The sequence below is a fragment of the Coccinella septempunctata genome, chromosome 1 (genome assembly GCF_907165205.1).
Source record: "Coccinella septempunctata chromosome 1, icCocSept1.1, whole genome shotgun sequence".
Taxonomy (NCBI): domain Eukaryota; kingdom Metazoa; phylum Arthropoda; class Insecta; order Coleoptera; family Coccinellidae; genus Coccinella; species Coccinella septempunctata.
Window position 1 is genome coordinate 18,458,089 of NC_058189.1, and position 26,260 is coordinate 18,484,348.

A 26,260-nucleotide genomic window follows, 5' to 3' on the forward strand; every position below is an offset into this window, starting at 1 on the left:
TGTGTGAAAGATCCCATAATATCAGTAGATATAATTCGGAACATCGGGTAAGAACCCGATGGTGCGAAATGAGTCTAACTCTCTTTTACTTTATTTCGGATATCTCGCTACTTTAACAGATGGCAGACCTAACTTGCGGCTATTTTTTCACAGGCAGCCATACATCATCCTATTGGAAAAAAAATTAGCTTTAATTTGATATCAAAAACATCCGTGTACGTCATGAACGTAGAAATACCTCGAAATGTTACCTGCTTACACCTGGCTGCGAGGTAGTTGCGGCCGAGTGTGCAACGGCAGCTATGGATTTTAGTATTCTTTACATGCATTGCTATGATGCGGATGATATCTTATTTCAAAACGGAGTGAACGAAATTTCTCTTGGAATATTGATTATTATTAATTTGATTAAAATTACTTGCTGCCACTTTTGACAGGCTGCGGTGTTATCAGTGTATTCTCCTATCCATAAACGTATGTGAAAATGTGTGTTTGTCTCTGTACGTAATGAACGTAGTAATTCTGCAGTGGGATATTAGACTATTTTTATCGGAATCCGATGAAATTTTTTCGAATAAAATACAAGTATCGGTCCAAGGAACAGGAAAATCCACACACTATTCTTTCAGCAACGTTTCGGCTCCTTTATTGGGCCTTCTTCAGGCTAAAAATGGACAGACTTTAAAACAAACATGGCAAGATGAAAAACTAAACTATTAAAATGACAACGAATTCAAGAACAAGTACAAAAAAACTCAGTCTACCAATATAAAAGAATCTCTCATTTTAATTGTTGTTGTTGTTTTTTTATATTGGTAGACTAAGTTTTTTTGTACTTGTTCTTAAATTCGTTGTCATTTTAATAGTTTAGTTTTTCATCTTGCCATGATTGTTTGAAAGTCTGTCCATTTTTAGCCTGAAGAAGGCCCAATAAAGGAGCCGAAACGTTGCTGAAAGAACAGTGTGTGGATTTTCCTGTTCCTTGGAACGATACTTGTTGTACTTGGAAATATTTTCATTTTTAGAAAAATGTTCCCTGAACTGCCGCGACGTTGGTTATGTCCCAGGTTCATTTGCGAGCGAACCGACAAAGAAATTACCAGAATAAACATCCCGACCCCATAGCGTCTATGGGCTTAGAGAGTCCGGGCTCTCCTACCGGATTCGCGTAGTTATTAGTCGAGTCCCGAACGGGATTAATTAAATTCCGCCAATATTTGCGTCGGAGAGCGGGGCCATAGGCACCCTCTTCAAACTAAACAGCATTTAGTATTCCATTTTGAACAGGCCGACCCTGACGGAATTTCTCGCCGGTTGATATTATTTTTCCGTCCGAGGCGAGGTCTTTTGTCTATTAGGTCCTCCCGAGCAGCCTCCCGGAATCTTTCCGCCGTTTTCTCGCAGCCGAGACGGGCGGCATCATTACTAAGCGGCCATTTGCATTTACCCGGAGCGCCCAGAGACTAAAAAGAAGCACGGCCGGGATGGAAATGCAAATTTGCCGGCTTGATGAGGAGGCCGAGAGGCGTCCAGATGAACTGCGAAATTAGTTATTCGCGCCAGAAATTACTTTCATCTCCTTATATTTCTCTGGCCCTTTGTAAGACCTCTCGGAAAACGATTCGTTTTTCGCAATTTTTTTCCTGATTGTCGACGGGGGACGTACCGCAGAGGAGAGGAGGGGGTCATTGGGATTCTGCGATATTTGGTTTAATTGCCATTGTCATGTTAAGGAGAAGTTTTTTTTTTATAGCAGGGGGAATCTGCTACCGTGAAAACACGGGGCTCTATCTCTCGCCCAGAGGAACCCATTTCTAGAGAACACTGTGTGGTTACTCACTCTCCTGAGTTCGCGACCCACTAAACCTAACCTGCTTTTTATTGGTTCCGGGCATTTGCCTATAAACCATTTATCCCTTAATCGGTTAATTTCTTCTTGCACATTGTCGTGCTAGGGTTTTCATGTTCGTCCATTTCGGATATCTCTTCTTAGTATAGTTTTAATAAGTTTCCGTACTCATTTCAATCTCTCCTCAATTGATCTCGCGGTCTCCTTTTGTAAATTCTCATTCTTCCTCTGTCTTTCTCCGGATCGTAGTCCACTAGTCTCCTGAGTTCTTCGTTTGGATGTTCCTTCGCTGTTTCGAATAACTTTTCAGCTTTCCTCTTCATAAATTCGGTGATGGTTTCCCACTTCATATCTCGATATACCTGTTTGTTCCTGACAAACCAAGGACCATCTATGGCACATCGTAGTAGCTGAATTCTTTGTAAATGGCTCTTTGCCGCGAATCCCCAAGCACCTGATCCATAAGTCAGTTGCGGTCTAGCAACGGCTTTGATTATTTTCAATTTTGTCTCATTTGACATGTGGCTCTTTCTACCTATCAGCGGGTAGAGCATATTCATCGCTGCCTTGGTTTTGTCAACGGCTTGTTTGATATGGCTTCTCCAAGTTAGACCTTTGTCTAGGGTGATACCTAAATATTTCGCTTCGTTTTTCCATTCGATTTCTTCTCCATCTACCTCTAGATTTGTTGTAGTTCTCAGTCTCCTCTTCTGCAGTAATATTGCTTGGCTCTTTTGTCCGTTGAGCTTTATTTTCCATTTAATACACCAGTCATTTATTTCGTCTATTGCTTCTTGTAATTTTCCTTCTATGATTTCTGGCTTGCGATGTCGCATTGCGATTCCCGTGTCGTCGGCATATAGTGTCAGCATAGTCCTTGGAGATTTTGGTATATCGTGAATATATATGTTATACAGTAACGGCCCAAGTACTGACCCTTGAGCCACCCCTGCTTCCATATATCTGGTTGTGGAGTTTTCTCCTTCCACTTTCACGTAGAATCTTCTGTTCTTCAAATAATTCCTAATCAACTTGTAAATCAATCCTTCATGCCTTCATTCTCTGTCGAATGCTCTGGCGACATCTAGTAGTACAAGACCGGTTGCTTGTTTATTTTGGAATCCTTCTGTTATGTATTCTGTGAGTCTCAGTAATTGCTGTTCAGTTGAGTGGTCTCTTCTGAATCCGAATTGCTCTGCTGGAATGAGATTCAGATTTTCAGTTTCTTCTGTAAGCCTCCTAGCGATTACCCTTTCTACTACTTTTCCTAGGGCGGACAATAAACTTATCGGCCTGTAGTTTTGGGGGAATTTTTTATCTTTGCCTGGTTTGTTGAACACTATGACTTCTGCAGTTTTCCACTTTTCCGGATACTGTTCAGTCCTCATTATACCGTTTGCAATATTTGTGAGAGCAGCTATACCTTTTCTAGGAAATTCTTCAACTTAGCATTCGTTATTTTATCACTTCCGGGAGCTTATTTGGTTTCTTTGCCATTGTCATATTAAGGGGAAGTAATACCTCAATAATCTCCATTCAAAAACGGCATTCACTAGTTCCTGATTTACGCTTTCAATTTCTTACGGGAAGCCTTGATTTTTTTTAAATTGGAGTTGAAGGACGTCTGGATGTCCCCCCTTTTAATTATTTCCAATTTAGTTGTTTTTTTGTGAGAAAAAAAACTTGAACTTTAGTGTCAATGAAACTTGTTTTCACAATGATTTTTCGACAATTTTCTATAAATATAACGGGGTGACATCGGTGATTGAAATCTTTATATATTGCGAAGATTTTCATAGCGATATATGCTAAAATTACGCTGAAATTCAGGAATAACTGAAAATTATTCAATATTCCTAATATTACCTCTCACGTGGTAATTTCTACTTTTCAACTGACTCAGTACGTAATTCAGGCTATTGCTCAAAGATGTATTATAACAAATTTTCGAATTGGGGGTAGCATCCTTAAAGCAACCAAGGTCGATCGTCTTTATCTCGAATCATATGTACTACTTCCCCTTCAGTGGAAATTTCAGAAGCCACACTCAGTTGTATTACTTTCCTTTAATAATTTTCGAACATATTCTCTATTTCCTGAATAGTCCAGTTCAATAGTGATTCCATAAGTATTTTATTACTTCAAAAGTGTCATTTGAATGGCTCCAGTAGAGACTAGCCTAGAATTTTCTTAACTAACTTTTGGTGGCCGAAAATGTAGACTGAAGAAGAAATATTTTGAGTTTTAAGAAAAAAAAAAGAATCTCTTACGTCAGAAAAGACTAGTTCATATGGGATTTTCATTATAATTCAATTCAATCAGTGCGTCATCTCGGAAAGTCAGAAACTTAATCATTTGTCAAACGGAAAAAAATTTAAATTTTTTTTTCATTGAAAAACAAATATTCATTCATGTTATTAACTTCCCGAGGTAAAATTATCTCTTCTATGAATTTCGACATGAACAAATTTCTCGAAAAGTCTCGCCATTGGCTACAATTCTTATCCTGGTGAAATTGAAAAAAGACGTTGGTGTCGTCTTCTCGACAAAAGTGGAAACAATTGTAATATTCGTAACTTCTATTTTTAGTTCAAGTGTTCTAGCAACACCCCACATTCTGGTAGTCTCTCCCCCTTTACGCCCTATCAGAGGCCACACTCAATTGTATTGCTTTCCTTCAATAATATACGAAAATATTCTCTATTTATCAGGATTTCCTGGATAGTCCAGTGCAATTGTGATTCCATAAGTATTTTATTACTTTTAAAGCTCTTATCATTTGAATGGCTCCATAAGTAGCCCAAGGAGACTAGCCTAGGATTTACTTAGCTAAGAAATATTTTATGTTTTTGTTTTGTTTCATCGACCAAAAAATTCGAATATCACTCAAACGAACGCGAGTAATCACATATTCTTTAGTTAGAATAAAATACTCGTGAATGAAATACAGGATGTCCTGAAATTAATGCAACGAAATTTGGTCATAGATTATCGAAACAAAATTTGAATATCCCTATTTTTAATATTTGCCAGGAGTAGGCTGTCTGAATTTCGCCCCTAAAAGTGGTATATTTTTTCATCCCAAAATCCGGTCATACAAAAATCACACAGCAGTTTTATGATATGCTAAATCTCATAATGCTACCTATTTTGGACCTGAAGACTTTTTTAACTAGGACACAATATCTTTGGAACCAGTAATCATTAAGAGGGGTCTACACCCTTTTAATAGTCAGTTCGAAAAGTGAAAATGAATATCTTACGTCATAAACCACTAACTTATATGGGGTTTTCATTATACATAATTCAATTCAATCAGTTCGTCATCACGGAAAGTCAAAAAAAATTTTATTCGTCAAGCGAAAAAAAAAATTTAATTTTTTTTTTATTGAAGAACAATTATTAATTCATGATATTAACTTTCCGAGGTGAAATTATCTCTTCTATGAATTCCCACATGAAAAAATTCCTCGAAAAGTTTCGCCTCTGGCTACAATTTGTATCCTGGTGAAATTGAAAAAAAGACGTTCGTTAAGTGCTGCCATATTTTCGACGAAAGAGTAGATAATTGTATATAACTTCTACTTATCGTTCAAGTGTTCTGGCAACCGCGTATTTGAATTCCTTGTGAAACCGTTGTAGAGTATAGAGCTCATTCAATTGAAAAACTCTTTTGTCTCTTGCCATTTTTTAATGAAAGCCTAGGTAATTCGTAGTCTAATCTAATTAGAAAATAGCATGAAACAAGGAAAGTGCTGCCTGCATAATGCATCTAGGTAAAACTTGTTCAAGATCCCATTACTGAATTCAATAAGTGACTGGCTGTTTCATGCGTAGCAGAAATAATTACTGAAATTTGTCGTGTAACTACAAATCATTAGGAAAAGCCGATTCCTCAATTTTCAGTTTCTGAAGTTTAAATTAAGTTTACTGAAGAAGCTATGGTTGAAGTTTGCTCGAAAGACAAAGCTAATCAAAGCAAGGACCTGTATTTTCAGAATTCTGTTATGTTAGTTTTTGTCCTGAGCAGGACAATATTCAATTCAATCCATAGATCATTCAGAAGCTGTTATGATTTATATGAAGATAGAAGTTTATACACTTCCTCATGCCTCACCCAGTATACAGACAGTATCATTTCAACAACATTTTGAGTGTTTCTCTCCAGAGTTCTTTTTCCCTATCAATTACATTGAAACATTTACGCATACGTATAATTTCAAACCGAATTAAGAACCTGTCGATTATGCAGAAAGAAGGTTGCTAACATGAATATGTAAATTACAGAGGCTGTTATAAAAACTTTCGGTTAAACGCTGATGATTGTGTTCGACCCATCTCAGTATTCAAAATATTTAGTATAATCTCTTCTATTTCACATCCCCACAACACCATAATCTGTACAAAAGAAGGCAATAACATGCCAATCTGTGACATGTAATTTGGCCAATTGATCTAAAGGGGGCTTCCACCATTGATGCTTGTCTATTTATCCTACTATATTAATCATATAGCAGGGAGGGGACATTCACTTCATCGAAAAGCCTGTAATTATACGGGAAGGGAGTCTAGGAAACATTATGTGTTCGACGAGTATATTTTTGGGGTGTTAATTTATGCAGAAAATAACCATCCACATTTAGAAAAATTTCTTGGAGTTCTTTATTCAGTAGTTTTTTTATATACTATAAAACAATTATGCAATGTAGTTGGCTAATCAAGTGTAATCAGATTTCATTTAACAATGAATAAAACGGACATTTCGAGGAGAAAAAGATCTATCTGGTTTTATGTTCAATTCTATCGCATTCAAAGCTGAAATTTGAAAATTTGGACAGTGTTGCCTCGACAGAAGGAAAGTTCAATTAAGCTGTACGGATGTTTAACAAGTGCATGAAAATAACAAGTGACATAGCCGAACACAAGAAGAAAAAGTAAAGAAGGTGCAATTCATCTCGAAGCCAGTTGAAAGGTTGATGACGCAGTAGGTGGCAAGGTCCAAGCTCAGTGACAGAACTCGATTCGTTAGCAGTGGCGTACCATATTATAGAGAAGATAATTTTAAACAATTTAAACTTTCGTTTCAAAGGGTTTTGTTCTCTGATTTATTCAACTAAAGTATTCTCATAGAAAAGTTACTTCAACTGAAGCACCCAGAACAACAAGTATGGCTCATTGTTGAAAATTCCTTCAAAAAGCACGTGTACTATTTTTAAGGTACCCTGGCTTGGTTGTAAACTAGATAACCTTGACTAATAAGGACTTTATACCTTGTTTAAGATCTTGAATCTATTCTTTTAATTTGTAGTGAATAACATTCAATTAATTAATTATTCTCTAATACTTTAAGACTATTAGTATTAGACCATGCCCAGTCAGGGCTGTCATATAATATGATATATGTGTCTAAATCGACTATGTATTTCATCAATGATAAGTAATTCTTGGGTTTTACTATCCTATATCAATTTTAAAAGATCTGCATTGAAATGAACGCATGAGTTGTTCGCATACAGATCTGAATATTTTCCCCTGGACATACGAAAAGAAACATTCACCCCTTAAAAGCCTGATAATCACGGGGGATGTCCTATGACATTGTGAAACACAATGAGTGGTGTACTCCGGTGTACTTTGATATACATAGGCCTGTTGACATAAGGCTGGGCATCATGCATAGAGGATCTCGATATTGGGGTCTTTTGTCCACTCCGTAATACTATTTGTGAGAGGGGCCTTATCTCGTTTCAATCTCGCATAGATCTGGCCCTATCAACATGTACTCTATTCAGGCCTTCGTTTAAAGTTAAAAGGGGAATATTTGATCGAGAATGCTGAGAGTTTTTGTCATAAAAAATAATTTTTTGCGAAGTGCACTCAATTAGTTGATAACAAGGTTGTGCGCTTTTAAAATTCCAATGTATTAGAACGAGCTTGTAACATAGGTGACACGCATAACAATAAAGCGAACTAAGACGAAGTAGGCATCATGAGAATGAGTAGTAGGCCATTATGCAAGTATGCAATTGCTCGAAACATTCACAACTTGAATGACTCAATAAGAAATTGAAAAATTGTTCATATGTTCCACCAAAAAGGCGAAGTTTGTAGTTTCAAACTAGCATTTTATTGCAAAATCAAGATATCCTTCAAAAGTAGGCAAAAAACAGGGTGATTCACAAATGGACCGCAAATTTTCATGGGCGGATTTCTTCCTCGTACTACAAGAGGGTTTGGTTTTGATATATGTATAAGGTAAATCTTCGACAGTAAATTCTTGATGTTTAAAGAAATCCTTTTTCGATTCGATCTAGATGAAAAAATTAAGCCATTTTAACATTTTCTAATGAGTTACCACCTCTGGAAAAACAAAATTGAATTCCCTTCAGAATAACAAGCTGAATCTGTGACACTACAAATCTGTGGATTTTTCAAACAGAATTGTATCCATCCAAAGTTCCAAATTTGTCGAAATTCATAGATATTTTGTATTTTTGAATATCAAATTACTCGAAAACGGCTAATACATAGGAACTAAAATATATGAAAATAATTTTATTTTCCAAAATTGTCAAATATTCATTAGTGAGTGTTCAACTTAATTCTAATGAGTTGGGTGCTTTGAATTTGAACCCTGTTTAAGATTTTCATCCTTTCATGCCGTTCAATTCGATGTAATCATTTATCATTTATTCAACAACTCAGTTTTACATTAACGAAACAATGAAACAAAATTTCAGGGGTAAAACTGAATTTCGCTGTTTTCAGCGCTTGTCAGGGTTATTGAGGGTCGTTTGAAATATAATACTATCGGTGGGATTATTTGGCAACACTGTGTTTTTCTGGCTAGTCCCTCTGATTACCCGTAACTATTTTTCTTCTTCCAGTAATTATTTCCATAATTATGTAGGTGTTGTGTTTCAGGGTAGGAAACGGTTTCGCCCTCTGTCTCTTTCCAAAACTCTTTACCGCGTTCTCTATGACGATGAATTGTAGTTGAGTCCGAGACCACCACGATACTGAGATATCACACCTCTGGATCATTTGTTGTGGCCGTTGAGACCGTAAACATATCTGTATCTGTGGTTATGGTCATGAAGTTTAATAGACCAATGAATCATTAATCATTAATCACTAGTGATTAAATATTCTATAGAAAATCAGTGAATTATGGCTCGTTGATCACAGGTCATGTCTGAATATCATAATGCTCAAGGAAAGGGATAAATAATCACCTTATCACTCCATTAGTCATGGAGAAAATATACAGGGTGAGTCTTTGACTCGTACAAATATTTCAACAGTAGATCCTTGAGGTCGAAAGAAACACTTTTTTCTTTCACCATTTTTTCTGAATCGGGTCGATTTAAAAGATACAGGCTATTGAATAACCATAAAAATGTTAGTTTTAGTTCTCTCTGACGAACAGTTTTATCGAATGAAATGAATTTCGGAATATAGTCTTTCATTTATTTGATTAATCTTTTTCGAACACAAGATATCACCAACGTCTTTCAGTTCTCTCATTATGACCATTACGTACCTACCTTGAGAATAACAAAAATCAAAGAATCCATCTCTTGACACCAAGTTGGACGCTATCTACCTAATGAATAGTATTCTTCATATTTTCTCGTATAAGGAACCGTTTTCGAGTTATGTTCAAAAATAAAAATATCTAGGTAATTTGAAAAATTGGGTACTTTGGCTGAATACAACTCTGTTTAAAAGATCCACAGATGTGTTGTCACAGATTTAGCTAGTTATTCAGAAGATTATTTTGTTTTTCCAGGGGTGGCACGGCTCATTATGAAAACTTAAAATGGCTATATCAGGGCCGAATCGAAAAAAATGGTATGGGAGAAAAGTGTTTCTTTTGACGTCAAAAATCTACTGTTAAAATATTTGTACGAGTCGAAAAGTCACCCTGTATAATTATCCTGTGGCGCTTAGCCGCTTGGACAATAAAATCATACAATTTTGTGCTTTATTCCAATGTATGTCAAAAATTATACTTTTTCAATGTTCTTTTTCAATTGATTTTATTGATACGAATTAGACTACTGTTGACATATTTCTTCAAGGCCCAGTTTTCATTTTTGAAAGGAATAATAGAAGATTAGAATTCTAATGGAGCATTAAATTTTAACCGACACTCCTGTAACTGGGTCGTAGAAGACTCATATTAATATTTTTCTACCATCTATATTGTTTCAATTCAATTATGACTTAGCTAATATTTTTCACAAAAGTTCATTATTTCCTTAATTATCAAAATATTTCGACCCCATCTATCCCGAACTTTAACGACCTTAAAAATACATATAATTTGATGTTTCTATATCCAGTTTTCGGGTGAAAACCTGTATGGAAATTGAACAAGAAATCTGCTTGTACTACACAAACTGTGGAAAATTCAATAGGGTTACATTTCCTATAATTTTTCATCCCTTATCTTGGAAATATTCTTATTCGATACTTTTGAAATTTTCGTCCTATTTTTATTATTTATTAAAAATGTCATTTCTCTGTGAAGGATATAGAGACCATAGAGATCTAGGTTTTTATTGTTCCTTCAACCGATATCAACATTCTTAATATTTATATTGGAACGAGAATTTGAAAAAACATTTATTATCTATAATCACTCAAAACTTCAAGAGGTTAAAACAAAAACGCCCAGGCTCATCTGTCTGACATGAATATCAAGCAAAAAGTGTCAGACATAAAAGCACCTTAATAAAGTTATCGAACGAACACTACCACCCGCGTGACTTTTCGCCAGTTTTTGATTCATCCTCCCCCCAATTTTCCGAATCGGATAAACAGGGTACAGAGGAGCAGGGAGCGACCCCCAGCGTGGACACGTTAAACGCCCGAACAGCTTATGTTATTTCGCGAAAATAGGCATCGGTTTTCGCGAGCGCAGATCAAAGAGCCCCAACGTGATAACTTCATCTACACATGGGCGGGTCCTGGCTCCGGGAGATCCGGACCTCATCGACCGGAGTCATTGGTCTGACTGCTTCCGAGCGCACATGCGTGCCTCAGATGGCGTCTTTCCCTCGAAGTCGCCGCGACGCAGCCACTCGCGTACGATCCAAGAAAAAAGATTATGGAAAAGTCGCTTCGACAGGAAAATCTGTGATTTACTAATTTACAGTCGGAAACTCAATGTATGGATGTTGACAAAAGTACGAGGGGTGTTTCACTGGACGTTTTTTGTACACTAAAATTCCAATTTCCTAATTAATTCCACTAAATTCAGGAAAATTCCGTTCAATTTATCGCAGTAATTTTTAGTGAAAACTCAACATGAGTTTGATGTCCACTATTAGTAATAAAGACAAATCAAAATTCGACACTTAAACCCGATTGCACCGACTTATTTAAGACAGGATTAACGTTAATTCGGTGATAGTTATGGTAACTGCTATAGAAATCAGAGAAATATGTAATCAAGAATTAACGTTAATCTCGCTTTAAATAAGTCGTTGCACACGGCCGTTATTGAAAAGAACACTGTATAACTGAACATTAAAACCTAAGACAAAAAAACAAAAAAATGAATTTTTCTCTATTTTGTTGAAGTCATCTTCATTCAGTTTTGTCGAAACCAACGTGTATCATATCAAGTTGCCGTCAAATAAGTACGAATTTTGATGTGTTTCATGTTCGCCTGCTGTAATTTCGCAGCAAGCTTCTCTCGAAGCTTCGTCTTGCTCCATCTGAAGTATAATTTATCCTAGACTGAATATACTAGTGTATCTAACTTGAGATCGGACCAAAAATCGAAATATCAGTAGAACAGTATTATCAAATAAATATATCATCAATATATCAAATATAATCAAAAGTGGGAATTTCTTCAAACCAAAAAAACTGCTGAAATAATTAGGGTGACGAAATAGGTAAATGAACCTATGAACTAAAACTATTTTACCCTAAGACTCAACATATTTAGGAAAATGAGTGGCATACTTTATTGAGAAACTCAAAATGACGCCAACTGCGTTCCTCTATCTTCTTTTGTTTTCGAGCCAGTTATGACTATATTTTTCATTTCAAAACTATATTTAACCCTCTAATGCCCAAGTTTTTTTTCTTTTTTAAAATTATTTCCGTATAGTTTCAAATTAGCTTATGTAATCTACATCTTTTTTTCGCAAATAGTTTACTGATTTACATTAACACCTGTATACTCACAAAATGAACCTATACTGAAGGCGGACATGGGCAGAATAATTTTGTATCCACTTATATGCAACCAGTCTCAAGGCGGACTTGGGTATTAGAGGGTTAACCACCTACATTGTGGCCGCGTAAAATATTCCAGCCGAATATTTCCGTAAATAAAAAAGTTTTTTGGGAAAACGGCTAGGAGGCTCAATTTCCATTTGGACATTTCTGACAAATTCAGAAACTCGACCACTTAATGCATGTCACCCATCACTTCCTACTAGTTTTCTAGATCGAAATGTACGCCATATTCATTCATAAATAAAATCAAAATCAAGTTTTCCAGAAACACTCGAATATATGGAAATGTTCCACTATGGATTGTTTGACATGGCCGCCTTATATAATATCAATTCCAATATAATTCCGTGTAATTCCATAAAATTCCGTGCAATTCCGCTTCAATTCCATCATTTTGTACACTAGAATTCCGCAGTGAAAGACCCCTCGCAAAAGTAGCACATTCTCGGCATGAGTCGATTCGGCAATCAATAATTTGCCATTTTATTGGGAAACCTACATCGAGATCTCCAACCTCTAAGTTCATTATTACGAGTATTATCAAGAATAAGAGGATGGAGGGGATTTCGACAGGCTCCCTTTGAAATTGCTAGCGTATGTTAAATACTGATTAACTACATAGTTCAAAGTGTTTGGTAACCAATAATACTGGGAATTCTTCAGGGACTCAAAGAAGCCTCAAAATTGCTTGTTAAGTCGTCTCTATGTGTCTGAAATCACAACTGACAATGATTTACAAAAGATATCATAATCGAAGAAGAAAAAATTATTCTCCGTCAAATCAACTCCTACACGATTTAGGTCGGGTTTCATAAAGCTAGATCAAAGAATCAAAACTTGATTGATGAGTAGACGTCAATTTGTTTTCAAGCGATAATTATCATCATAATCATTCAGAATATCATTGTCGCATCAAATGATTATGTTCATACGTCCATTCAATTAATCTCAATTGCTATTTCTTCAATATATTCAGAAATGAAAAGGTTTCAGTGATTTCGTTTTAGAAATCGAGTGACTGTCAAATCGGTGATCAGACAATCGAAGTTTTATGAAACCCGCTGTTAAGCTTTCAATATTTAATAGAAATGGAAAAAAATACAAATTGCCAATCTCGTCCACTGTCCAAGCTTTGCTGTTACCACTTATGTTAAGGGTTGAAAATAGAGTGATATAAAATGAAAGTATCAAAAATAGAACTCGAAATATGTATAAAAATAATAATAATAAATTTACAATTTCTGCTGCATGTGCCAATGAGCTGAAGGAGATAATAAACCGCACACAGTAAAAATGATGTGGTGTGCGATTTCGTATACGTATACAGAGTGCTCGTTATATATTTACAGACTCATGTTTTCCGCTTGTTTTGAATGGAACAACCTGTAAATTATTAAATTTTCCAATGTATTTTCAAACTAATGATTATAATGTGGCATTACCTATAGCTATCTTGATTAGATTTCAAGTTATTCACCGTTTTTTTTAATATGTAATTTCAGATGAGGGCTTGTAAGAAACTGTTAATGCAGAAGCACGAAGTACAACCTCAGAGGTTTTTTATAAAATGTAATTACATACCGAGTGTTCTATTCGAAATAAGCGAGTTTATAAACATTCGGAAGGAATTAATTAGATTTATTTGTCGGTATAAAATTTCAAACAGATCCAAAATATATTAACACACAAACTTGTGAGACACCTTATACAGGGTGAGTCTTTGACTTGTACAAATATTTAAACAGAAGATTCTTGGGATCAAAAGAAACACTTTTTTCCCTTACCATTTTTTCCGATTCGGCTCGGTTTAAAAGATATAGGCTGTTGAAAAACCATCAAAAAATGTTATTTTTAGTTTTCACAAACGGTTTTATCGAATGAAATGAATTTCGGAATATGGCTTTTCTTTATTTGATGAATATTTTTCGATCACAAGATATCACTCTCGTTTTCCAGTTTTCGTATTATGATCATTACGTACCATGAATGTACCAAAAATTCGAAGAGCCGCAACTCTTGAAACTAAGTTGGACGCTATCTAATGAATATTTGGACCGAGATTTGGCCGTTTTGTAAAATAAAAGTATTCTTGGTATTTTGTCGTATAATGCGTCGTTTTCGAATAATTAAATAAAAAATATTTGTGAAATTAGAAAAATTGGGTTTTTTGGCCGAATGCAACTCTTTTTGAAAGATCCACAGATGTGTAGTGTCATAGATTTAACTTGTTATACTGAAGAGAATTTTGTTTCTCCAGGGGTAGCATAGTTCATTATGAAAACTTGAAATCGCTTTCTTTTAACCTCAAGAATCTACTGTTAAAATATTTATACGAGTCAAAGACTCACCCTGTATAGTAGGTAAGTTCGCCAAAATATTGAATTTTCTTTCAAGTCTGCTGTTTTCTGTTGGAGGATCACTGTATTATTCAGAATAATTTTTTTTATTTTCATGTGGCAATTCCATGAAAAATCATAGTGAACAATCGGTATAAAATCACTTTAGGTTAGCTGATTATATTTTAAAAAGCAATAAATTTACTCAATAGGTTTGCAATGATCGAAATAGCATTCAATATCAAACTAAAACAGTGCATTTTTATTGGACACCTACCTACGAGTGCCACGAGTCTACTACTTCCTAGAAATTATATTTTTCCGCATTCTCGAATTCCAAATTTATGAAAAAGATCATTTTGTATTGTAGAGTTGGAGAAAACATCATCCATCTGCATTTTTATCAAACTTTTTGAAATTTCCCTACACTATGGTAAGTAGGAGAATCCTGTTCTGCCCTTATTGAAGAAATATCTTTTCCGCTTCATCAAACCGAGTTGAGGCCAACTGAGGTAGTAATTTCCTTCATCCGAGTATCCGATATAATTCTTGTCAACAGACGTTTTGCATGTACAGCCTGAGAAAATGGTATTTAGTTGATCGATGGCAGCAGCATGCAGATCGACGTGTGTTCGTCGCTTAGCAACAGACTCCTCGCGTTCCTCTTGCTGAACAATCCTGGGACATCGGGAAACAGGCACTCGGGCAGAAATCTGAAATAAGTATATCAGAATGAATGGATCTGTTCTTTCGATGATCCTTTCCGTTCTGCGAGGTTCGTGATAACGTTTATCTTCCAGATCGGCCTATAATTCCATCATGTCTAGTCATTTCATCCGATTTTCTCAATATAACCCATTTCTACGAACGAAGCAGAAAAAAGCTTCAAATGGATTTCATATATTCGATATGTCTGAAACGGTTAAATCGAGCCAATCCCAGTAGGCTTACCTGAAACCACAAATATTTTATATGCAGCTATAATGCAAAGCTGTTTCTGTGAACGTCTGTGGTTTGACATTGAACTAACGAACGTCCAAATAAATGCGTGGTGAAATAATAAGCTATGCGGTTTTATTCAAGATTTAGTACAAACTGTCAAGTCAGCTTTTCAGATTTCTAAGAGAATTACCGAATATTTTTTTTACATATACTCCATTCACTTTTATTTTAGCACTCGGTTGGCCATGGAAATTTGACACATTTCACTCTTTATAGTACGAAAATGTGGGGTTATGAAGCTTGTCAAAACATTTTTGGGTTTTAAATCAACGCTATGTTGCCTGTTCTACGTAAAAGTTTTTATTATTGAGTATTTGTTTGTTTTCGGAAAATATGTGACGAACATAATTGAAGTTTATACAAACTGATTGAAGGCATCCCAGTTATTTGCACAGAAAATACAAGAGATAAGTATAATATCATAATATGCACTAGCTTGAGGAGATTTAATATTTGTTATCTTCTTTGTCTCAAGTTTGAATACGTTACATCAGTTGTAGATTTCAAAAATATTAACCCGAAGATGAAATGCTTATGTTGCAGTGGTTGGGAATGGGTATCCCCAGAATGAATAAACAGATATTTACAAGACTGTTAAATTCTTCAAGAAAAATCATCTTGCATCAATATAAGTAAAAGGAATTAAAGGAATTTTCAATCAAGATGAACTTCACCTTCAAACAAAAATTTCACATGAATAAACAATTAGCAGGACAACTGGCCCGTATTTGTGGCTGTTCATCTTAATGCATTGATATAATAACAATAATTATGTATTTATTGGTACCTTAAGACATTTACAATGTATAGGACAAGTCAAATGAAAAATAGAAAAATAAATTTTCGGGAACTTATTCTACGATGACATTCATCGAAAATCCTGCAGTAAACTTTTCGCATTAATTCACTCAAACATAAAATTCCACCACTTTTTTGGGTCTCCCAATAGAAGGAAATTCTTTGTCACAATCTTTCTGATTGTGAAAATATTCAGCTGAAATATAAGTCGTTTAGATTCAGATGAAACATTATATAAATTCTCTTACATTGAATATGTTCGCTACCGTCTGACGTATTGTGGATTTTAGAATATCGGGGTATAACTATTTGAATGAGCGGACCTGAATTCTAAATACCACTTCCTGAAACCCTGTCTTCTCCCTTTTTCAATCACTTTCGGCATTTTTGTAATATTAATTGATATGATATTAGTTGTGGCATAGGCGTTATGACATTAACGACATCTCATGAGTGCCAACCTTACTCCGTTCTAGTTACAAATACTTGAGAAAATTATTTCATGGCCAACCGACTGCTAAAATAAATTTGAATGCAGTATATGTCATACATATGTCCAAATTATAAATAGTGTTGTTACAAGCTCAAAATCACATTTACCCACGGTTTCACAAAGCTAGATCGAGGAATCAACGCTTGATTGACGTATGAACGTCAATCGATAATTCAGTCGCGTTCATTCACAATATCATTTTATGATCAATATACACGTCCGAGCATACGTCCATTCAATGCTTGTCAATTGATACATCTTCAATATATTCGGAAATGAAAAGTTTTCGGTGATTCCAATCAACTATCAAACTCTTGTGAAACCCGCTGTTAAACTAACAAAGTTCTATTCTGTAGTCTAGTGTAGGACGACATTATAATTTGCTCATTTCATGGCCATATCGGATTGTGTAAAGGCCAGTTTAATAATTCTATGAGTTCCCATGAGTACCTAGCATACAGATAAGGGTAATTCCACTCATCTCTAAAATTATGTTCTATTTCAATAAAAATTGAGATTTCGCTTTGCATTACAGAGAGCAGTCTGCACAGTAAAAGTATGTTCCTCTACCTTCTGGAATTTCAACAAAGCAAACTTATAGTACAACACGTTTCCAACAAATCACTCTATAGGGGAAGGAAACTCCATATTCTTCGTGGAAAAAACTCTATATCTTGCTTCATTGGTTCGAACTTTTATTGAAATGAAAAGTTCAATCGAAAAAGACTGGCAGTATGAAATTCGTAGAGGAAACTGAAAGAAATCGTCAAACTCAATGTTTCTCGCTTTGGGGGAACAACTGCAGTTGCTGTTGTATTATTTTCTCATAAAGCCGAACAGCTTGTGATCGTTTGAAGTAACTATACTAGTCATAGGCGTAGAATGCGATCGATAAGAACAGAGCTTGAAGAAAATATTCCTAAGACCATCGGAGTGAATTGGAGAAAATTGGGGAAGACAAAGTTCCTATGATGAAATTCTAGACTAGATGAAAAGAATGATGCAAAGAAGTTGAAAGGGCTATAGTTTGTTTACTATACTGCTCTCCTAAGTATAAGGATCAAATTAAAACCCTGCATGAGCAAAAATATGAGTAATTAGGCAGAGTGTTTTTAATCTCGTGGATTTAAGCTTAGTTACGCCAATGGTTGAAGAAGTATGAACGGATGAATAATAATCTGATTATACCATTGATAATTCAAGAACAGTGACCTCAACTGATGTAGTTAATAAGACTCTGTAATTACTCGAGAATAATGACTACTTCATCTTCTTTAATTACCTGTTACAGTGTAACACATCAGAATTTCCAGATAGAATCACCTGGGGTAACGCCTGTTGCCATTTGATCCTTAGTTCCATTCAAAATGTGGATTAAATAAATTATCGTGTAAGGGTCACAAGAATTCTTAGGTTTACACATTACTTTCTACGAGGAACTCAATACAGGCACTAAGATTTAAACAACCGACAGTAACTTTGTGTTTTTGTACCTATGTTTCAATAAGTATACCAACTAAAACCTTGAATTGATTGGGCCTTTACTCAAGGCATAATTAAACTGAGGAAACTGAATGACACGATTTTCACGAAGATTTTTCTTTAATCGCCACATTTCTGTATCACAAGGGCCTAGTCCGGTGGGTAAAGGTAATACTAAAATTATTGTTATAGACCTTAAGGTTGCAATGGAATGTAACCCCCTTACCAAACTATAACTATAAAATATACCAGAATGTTCCCTTATCTTTATAACTATAAAGTTCTTATAGCGAAAACCGTATAGAGGTAAAGAACACATCCTATAGCGAATATCTCTTACATAATTCAATTTTTTCGACTACTAAAATCGTTGATTGCGCTTTTATTTCAGAATATTTCCATGTTCTGTTCATGATCCAATTTTTCTTTATGCAAAAATAACCCGGTTTGGACAAGTCGATAGTAACTGATCGTAGGTTTCACCAAAGTTGGATTTCTATTTCATGTATGTGGTTCGGTGGTCAACATTAAAATCAGTCGAATATTTAATTGAGATCGTTAAGGGAGCTGCCCAATTCATCAATGAACATTTATAGACTATTCATTATTCTCGCATGGTCTTCTTATTTATCTGTTGAAACTTCCTAGTTGAATTCTTGGTAGTTCTTTAATTTCTATAGAAATCGGCTGTCAAATTCTTTCATTGGGCTTCGATATGTTTTTTCTGCATTGTATAGGGTGGGTCAAAATGGGTATATTTTATGGGAAAGTTCTATTTATCAACTAGATGGTAGATAGGCGAAAAACAATGTCAGTGCCTGAGGGTCAATTTTTATTTCCTCAATAAGCTCAGTTAGATGATCGCATCGACCAAATGTCACTTGTTCAAAGTTGAATTGAGTTTTTAGCATGTTTTGCTATTACAATAACTTCTTCAAGAGGGTAAAACTATTATAATACACATTATGACTTTAGTATTCTCTAAAGCCCGTTTGCAACAGCCCAGAATTCTCTTGAGAATTTACTCGAAAATTCATGCGCCGTGAATTATGTACCGTTACATACGCACTTTCGGTAGAATTCTCTGTTCAGTTGCATACAAAATAATCTCTGCCATTTTCTTGCGAGAATTTTGTAGATTATTCTCCAGAGAATTCTCGAGTGTTGCAAACGGGCTTTAGGGAAGAATTTATGGTGCTGCTTTGAGAATTTCTAAATCCAACTTATATACAGGGTGAGTCTTTGACTCGTGCAAATATTTTAACGGTTGATTCTTGAGATCAAAAGAAACACTTTTATCCTATACCATCTTTTCCGATTCGGCCCTGATTACAAGATATAGCCATTTTAAATTTTCTTGTGAGCTGTGTCATCCCTGGAAAAACAAAATTACCTTCAGGATAACTAGCTAAATCTATGACACTATACATCTGTGGATCTTTTAAAAAGAGTTGCATTTGATCAAAGTATCCAATTTTTCGAATTTCACAGATATTTTTCATTTTTGAACATCAAATTACTCAAAAACTGCGCATTATACGAGAAAATACGAAGAATACTTCTTCACAGAACATTAGATAGCGTTCAATTAAGTTTCAAGAGTTTCGGTTCTTTGAATTTTTGGTATTTTTATGATAAGTAATGGTCATAATGAGAAAACTGGAAGCCGTGGATAATATCTTCGTTCGAAAAAGATTTATCAAATGAATGAAAAACTATATTCCGAAATTCATTTCATTCGATGAAACCGTTTGTGAGATAGAACTAACAATAACATTTTTTTTTATGATTTTTCAACGGTCCGATTCGGGAAAAATCGTTAGGAAAAAAGTGTTTCCTTTGACCTCAGGAATCTAATGATTCTTGAAATTCGAAAAATTGGGTACTTTCCACCTAATGCAATTCTTTTTTAAAGATCCACAGATTTGTTCATAGATTCAGCTAGTTATTAATTAACGTAATATTATTTTCGCAGGGCTGGCACAGCTCATTATGAAAACTTTAAATGGCTTCTTTTTATCAGGGCCGATTAGACAAAAATGGTATAGGGTACAAGTTTTTCTTTTGACCTCAAGAATCTACTGTTGAAATATTTCTACGAGTGGAAAACTCTCTCTGTATATCGATCTGTATATGATCTTAGCTTCAACTTTGAACATCTCATATATTTTCCATAGCCGAGCCTGACGGATTAAGAGGGGTATTCAGTTCAGAAAGAGAAAATGAATATCTTACGTCAGAAACCAGTAATTTATGTGGGGTTTTCATTATAATCTAATTCAATGAGTTGGTCACCTCGGAAAATCAAAAAAAATTTTATTCGTCAAACGGAAAAAAATTTTTTCATTGAAGAACAAATATTCATTCATGTTATTAACTTTCCGAGGTACAATTATCTCTTCTATGAATATCCACATGAAAAAATTTCTCGAAAAGCCTCGCCATTGGCTACAATTCGTGTCCTGGTGAAATTGAAGAAAGACGTTCGTTAAGTGATGCCATCTTTTCGACGAAAGTCGAAACTATTGTAATATCCGTAACTTTTACTTATCGTTCAAGTGTTCCGGTAACACCCCACATTCTGATAGCCTTTCCCCCTTTACGCCTTATACGGATGGCGAGAAAGTCCCGTGGTGTAAACTTAAAAAATTCACCAAGCTAATTTTATATACTGTTTCCAGGCCAGTAAGATGGGACTCGGTCCAGCCGGCCATCCCGGAGCTGCCTTGCCTTTCTTCTGCTCCAACGGCGATCCCCTGTCCCAGCCGCCGCCAGCACACATGGGCATACCACCGTACCAGTTGGACTCGAAGGCGACGGGTTCGATGGGTGAGTACGGGAGTCCCCCGCCTCAGCAACCGCAGCCCCTTAGCCCCGCCGAATGGAGACGCCTCGGACCGTTGCTTGCCGCCACAGGTATTTTACAATTGCCTCGCCGCGCTCACTTGGAACGCGGCAGGAAGAGAATTTATTAAAGTAGGCCCTTGCACATTGATGAGTCGATGAGGTGAACTGGGATGTGTTGGACCGCAGAAATCGTCGTTTCGGCATGCTGAAATTCGTGGTTCGAGGATGTGGTTTTGAACGGGTTCATGACTGCTTCAAAAGTTCTTCATTGGACAGTCGCGTCACTGTCCAAACGATGAATGAAATAGCTTCCCAAATAATAACAGTATTTTTAACGCATTCACGAATTCTTCAAATTTCACCAAATTCGAGTCTTTAGCTGTAGCTTGACAATGTACAGGGTGGGCAAATTTCGATGTTTCAGCACTACAGCTTTTAAACCAGAGGAGATAGACAAAATCTGATACCCCATTCTCGTTCTCTTTTTCTGAGAAACTTACAATAGTAGTAGTGATTTTTCGCCACTTTCTTTTGTTTTCGAGTTATAAGCAAAAATTGGAAAAATGGCGATATCGAAATAAATTTATATCTCCGCTAATACTGATGATAGAGCTCTGAAATTGAAACATTGTACAGGCACTTTTTGACGTAGAATCCAGTGGCGTGCTCGACATTTTAGCAGGATTTTTAATTACGAAGCTATGACCCAAAGTTATATTTTTTTGAATGGGAACACTTGTTTTCTGTGCAATTTTTTGAAAGCTTAATTTTAACTGATTTCGAAAATATATAACATCATATGGTTTGTATCAATATAAATAATAGAAAAAGGTCAAAAACCTTTTTTCTCAATATTTCTATGGTTTCAACTTTTGACGAGCACAGAAAAATAGAGTTTCCTATAACAAAAGCAGTCTCCTTCCGGCAATGTCATTCTTTCTATGCTTTTTACCAATTTTCACAAAATTTGAATCAAGATATATTTCATGAATTTTCATAATAATGAAAGGACTTATAGAAGGAGACAGTGGTAATCATACGATACTAAATGTTTCTGTGCTCATCATAAATTGAAACCATAGAAATATTGAGAAAAAAGGTTTTTGACCATTTTCTATCATTTATATTGATACAAACCATATGATGTTATATATTTTTGAAATCAGTAAAAATCATGCTTTCAAAAAATTGCACAGAAAACTAGTGTTCCCATTTAAAAAAACATAACTTTGGGTAATAGCTTCGTAATTAAAAATCCTGCTAAGAAGGCGAGCACGCCACTGGATTCTACGTCAAAAAGTGTCCGAACATTTCGGATAGCGAAATATTAAACTCATTCGAAAGATAAGTCATACATAGTACGAACAGTTAATACGATGATGTTGAATAGCGAATGTTTTCATGATGAATTAGTCATTGATATGAAAATACTTTTTGTGCATGTGTCTTTTTATCCTTCGCCTTTGAATGGAGGATTTACTAGAAATTCATAATTGAATGATAAATATCTCCTTTTCCCTGATCTCAGAAAAAATTGAAGGCAACTAGTCGAATATTCCACGTTTACTCGAATAATAACAAAATTGTGAGAAAGGCTCATAATGCCACTATTAGATTGAAGTGTTCATGAAGACGATAACTACACATTTGAGTTCACACCCAGCTCCAGACCATTAGAAAACCAGCAGAATTGTAGGACACAATTCCCAGTTTTCCTCACTCTCAACATTTCGCAAGGATGAACAAGTGGTGGTGGTAAAGGTGTTGGGGTTGTTTTCTTCCGAGCAAATTGTCGAGAGGCACTGTACCACATATTTATCCCGTTAGTTCTTTCCAATTAAAAATAATTTCCATGTTTCCGTAGGTCGTTATTCTTGAGTACGTTCATAAACCTTGGTTAACATCCCTGTTTATTTCAATGCCCTCCTAATAATAGAATAGTGCTCTCGCTCAGGTTCAACATCGAAGTTCACCTTTCAACGAGCGAAATTATTCAGTACGTAACTTAATTTTTTCAAAGTTTCAACTCGCCACTGTGATCGCTAAATCGTTATTTATTTTCTATAATCGATCATTTCACGAGAATAATTGTATCTTCCTCTGTTGCATCATATACAGGGTGGGTCTTTGACTCGTACAAATATTTTAACAGATGATTCTTGAGGTCAAAAGGAACACTCTTTTTCTATACCATTTTTTCAAATCCGGCCCTGATAAAAAGATATAGCCACCCTTGGAAAACAAAATTACCTTACTAGCTAAATCTGTGACACTACACATTTGTGAATTTTTAAACAGAATATTCAGCCAAAGTACCCAATTTTTCAAATTTTACAGATAAATTTTGAACATCAAATTACTCAAAAACGGCGCTTTATACGAGAAAATATGAAGAATACTTTTATTTTACAAAACGATTTATTCGATAGCTTCGAACTTAGTTTCAAGAGTTGGGTTAAAACCTTTTGTGAGATAGATCTGAAAACTTTTTTTATGTTTTTTAAACAGCCATCCCGATTCGGAAAAAATAATCAAAGAAAAAGGTGTTTCTATTGACCTTAACAATCAACTGATGAAATATTTATACGAGTCAAAGACTCACCCTGTATAGCAATTTGGCAATTTACCAATAGGAATTGGGACTGGAAGTAAAACATGTGTAAAACATTCCACTTACCACAGAAAAGAAGAAATCGAATGAAGCGAACAAAAACACATTTACCTAACCTCATAAATAAGTTTTCCCTCTCTACCTATCTGTTCTAATGACATGTTAATAGAAAAAGTTGAAATAATTTTCAGAAAAATTGAGGTGAGTTTGTTCATTCAGGAATTACATTCTGATTTACATGTTCCTTTATGTCTTGAAGAAGGAGTGAACTACTCAGAAATGTTTGCAAAAATTTTGTAGGAAATTCAATGAAAATCGTCCAGTTCAAATTCCTGTTATTAAGGACTATATTTTATGTTATATTTTTTGGACGTTTGTGTTGATGCCTCTTCCTGATTTGCGAATTAATCTACAATAGATTATAGTCAAAATCGATCGTATACTGTGTAGAAATAAAAATAAGTCCAGTTGTTCCAGAAGTTATTCTGGCTTATCTAAAATTTGACGTTTTTATTATAAATCGAAAGCATCTTCATTAGAAATGAAAAATATTTACATAAAACTCAAGGAATAATGCTCGATATTTTCATTTGCATTTGAAGATTTAGTGTATAAAACTTTATTGGGGGGTTGCGCCCCTGCTAGGATATACATATCTGGTTTCAGGTATAAAAATTTATCACATCTGAAATAGATAAGGTAACAGACATATCATTATGCTATGCATAACAATGAAATTATCAAAGATTCAACAAAATGTTGGATATTAACTAACATAACAATTAAATTCACTCTTCTTATACCTGAGTTTATACAACATTAGGAAAACATAAAAGGAAAATACTAATGGAAATTAATAACAATGACCTACTTCCTGCCCATATTCTAGTAGAGTTCCAAATCTTACTTTGGCTTTACTCTGAGAACCTTTTTGCGTTTCGGATTAAAATTATTTTTACATAAAGCTCATTAATTTCCCGCTTTCCATTATCGACATACATATTAATACAAAATATCAAAAGTTATAGGTATTGAAAGTATTTGCTCTGTTGACCATATTTCGTTCGTCAAAACTTCATATAGGATAAAAAAGAATCGGAGTTTTCAGGAGAATGAAAAGATAAAATAAAAAAACCATGTATAAATTGAAAAAAAAAATTGGTTTATTTTTAATCAAAAAACTTTTGCACGAAACTTTTTTCTCTGAATTGTGGCAAAAAAGTTGAAGGAGATAGGAGGAAAGCATTTATGGTCGGCCACCCTGTACTTCATGATTCAATGAAGAAATTACCATTGAAATATTATTCAGAATTATCACGAAATTTCCGTATTCGCAACCTGACGTTTTTTTTCACCTAATTGCGACCGCTGATTGGATATTTCAGATTGCCGTAAAAGACACGGCGGAAAAAAGGCAGCGAGAGTTCTTAACGTTCCGATGGCAGTTAACAAAACCGACTTTCTTGGTCCGACCGACTGTTTAATAAATATATGCGCCTCCTCGTACGGAATAATGAACAATTAAATTACAAATACACAACTACCCAATTACCGTTTCCTGCAAAGCATACGACCTGGGGTGGGGGGTTTCTCTCCAAACCTCCAACACACACACACACACCCAATTAATGGCTAATTGATATGAACAGCACGGCGAGGAAGACCGTGCCCGTTTGTCTTATCAAATTCGACGAGTAAAGCGGGCCCTTCACGTACAGTTTTTCTTGACTCCCGATGCGATGCTCCCGGCGCGTGATTCCCGGAGCGAAGTGTAGAGATGAAACTACACGTGCATTCCAATACTGCACGCCAAATTCATTAATTCCGATATTTTCATGAGGAGCGGCCTTATCTGCCTCCGGTTGAATGCTTTTGCAGAAATCAATTAAACAATTTTAAACTCCCTGAAATTTTTGTTGGAATATCCACTGCATTCAATTTTCCATAAGCATGGAAAAATTTATATAATCCAATGAATTCAGAGGAAAAGTTTCTCGCCATTTAAAAAAAAAAGCGTCTATCTTTCAAAAATATCTTGCGAACTGCGAAAAAACCTCGAAAGCAATTTTATCCTTGTTTCTTTCGATGTTTTACGATATGACTATCCTCGCTCGAATTGGAGCGGCGCGAGAGTCGTCCCTTCACGTTCGGTTTTTAATGGCTCCTGGAGTCCTTCGCTCCAGGAATTTAGACTGGTTGGAACGTCTCGCGCCGAGTCAGATGCGAGACGATCCAGGAGTGAACATACCCTTCACGTTCGAATTTTGGAATGGAGCGAAGGAGCGTCGCATCGGGAGTCAAGAAAAACTGCACGTGAAGGGCCTGCTTAAGATGCGGCTGTTACGTCGTCAACGTCTTCTGGAACTTTCTGATTCGGTTATCTTCCTCTGCGGAATCATTATCGAGGACGATCACGTGGCTTTTTACTATATTCGGGCGAGAAGGTGTCATGAATAAATTTCTGCCATTGTTGAGTAAAAGAATTTATATCTGCAAGGAATGAAAAGCATTTACACTCAATAACATGAAAGATTTGCAATTTTTCTATAGGAGTTTACAGAAAGTTTCAAATAATAATAAAA

The 26,260-nt window shown here is 35.4% G+C and overlaps 1 protein-coding gene across 5 annotated transcripts in view; it reads left to right on the top strand.

Moving 5' to 3' along the window:
* LOC123323004 (protein pangolin, isoforms A/H/I/S) overlaps positions 1-26,260 on the top strand; it is a 329,222-nt gene that overhangs the window by 249,661 nt on the left and 53,301 nt on the right. For 4 of the 5 annotated variants that reach the window (XM_044911176.1, XM_044911177.1, XM_044911170.1 and 1 more), the window contains exon 4: positions 20,902-21,136. In XM_044911176.1, the coding sequence (XP_044767111.1) occupies positions 20,902-21,136 (235 nt within the window). The remainder of the gene's footprint in view (positions 1-20,901; positions 21,137-26,260) is intronic. The other variant, XM_044911172.1, reaches the window with a different exon arrangement.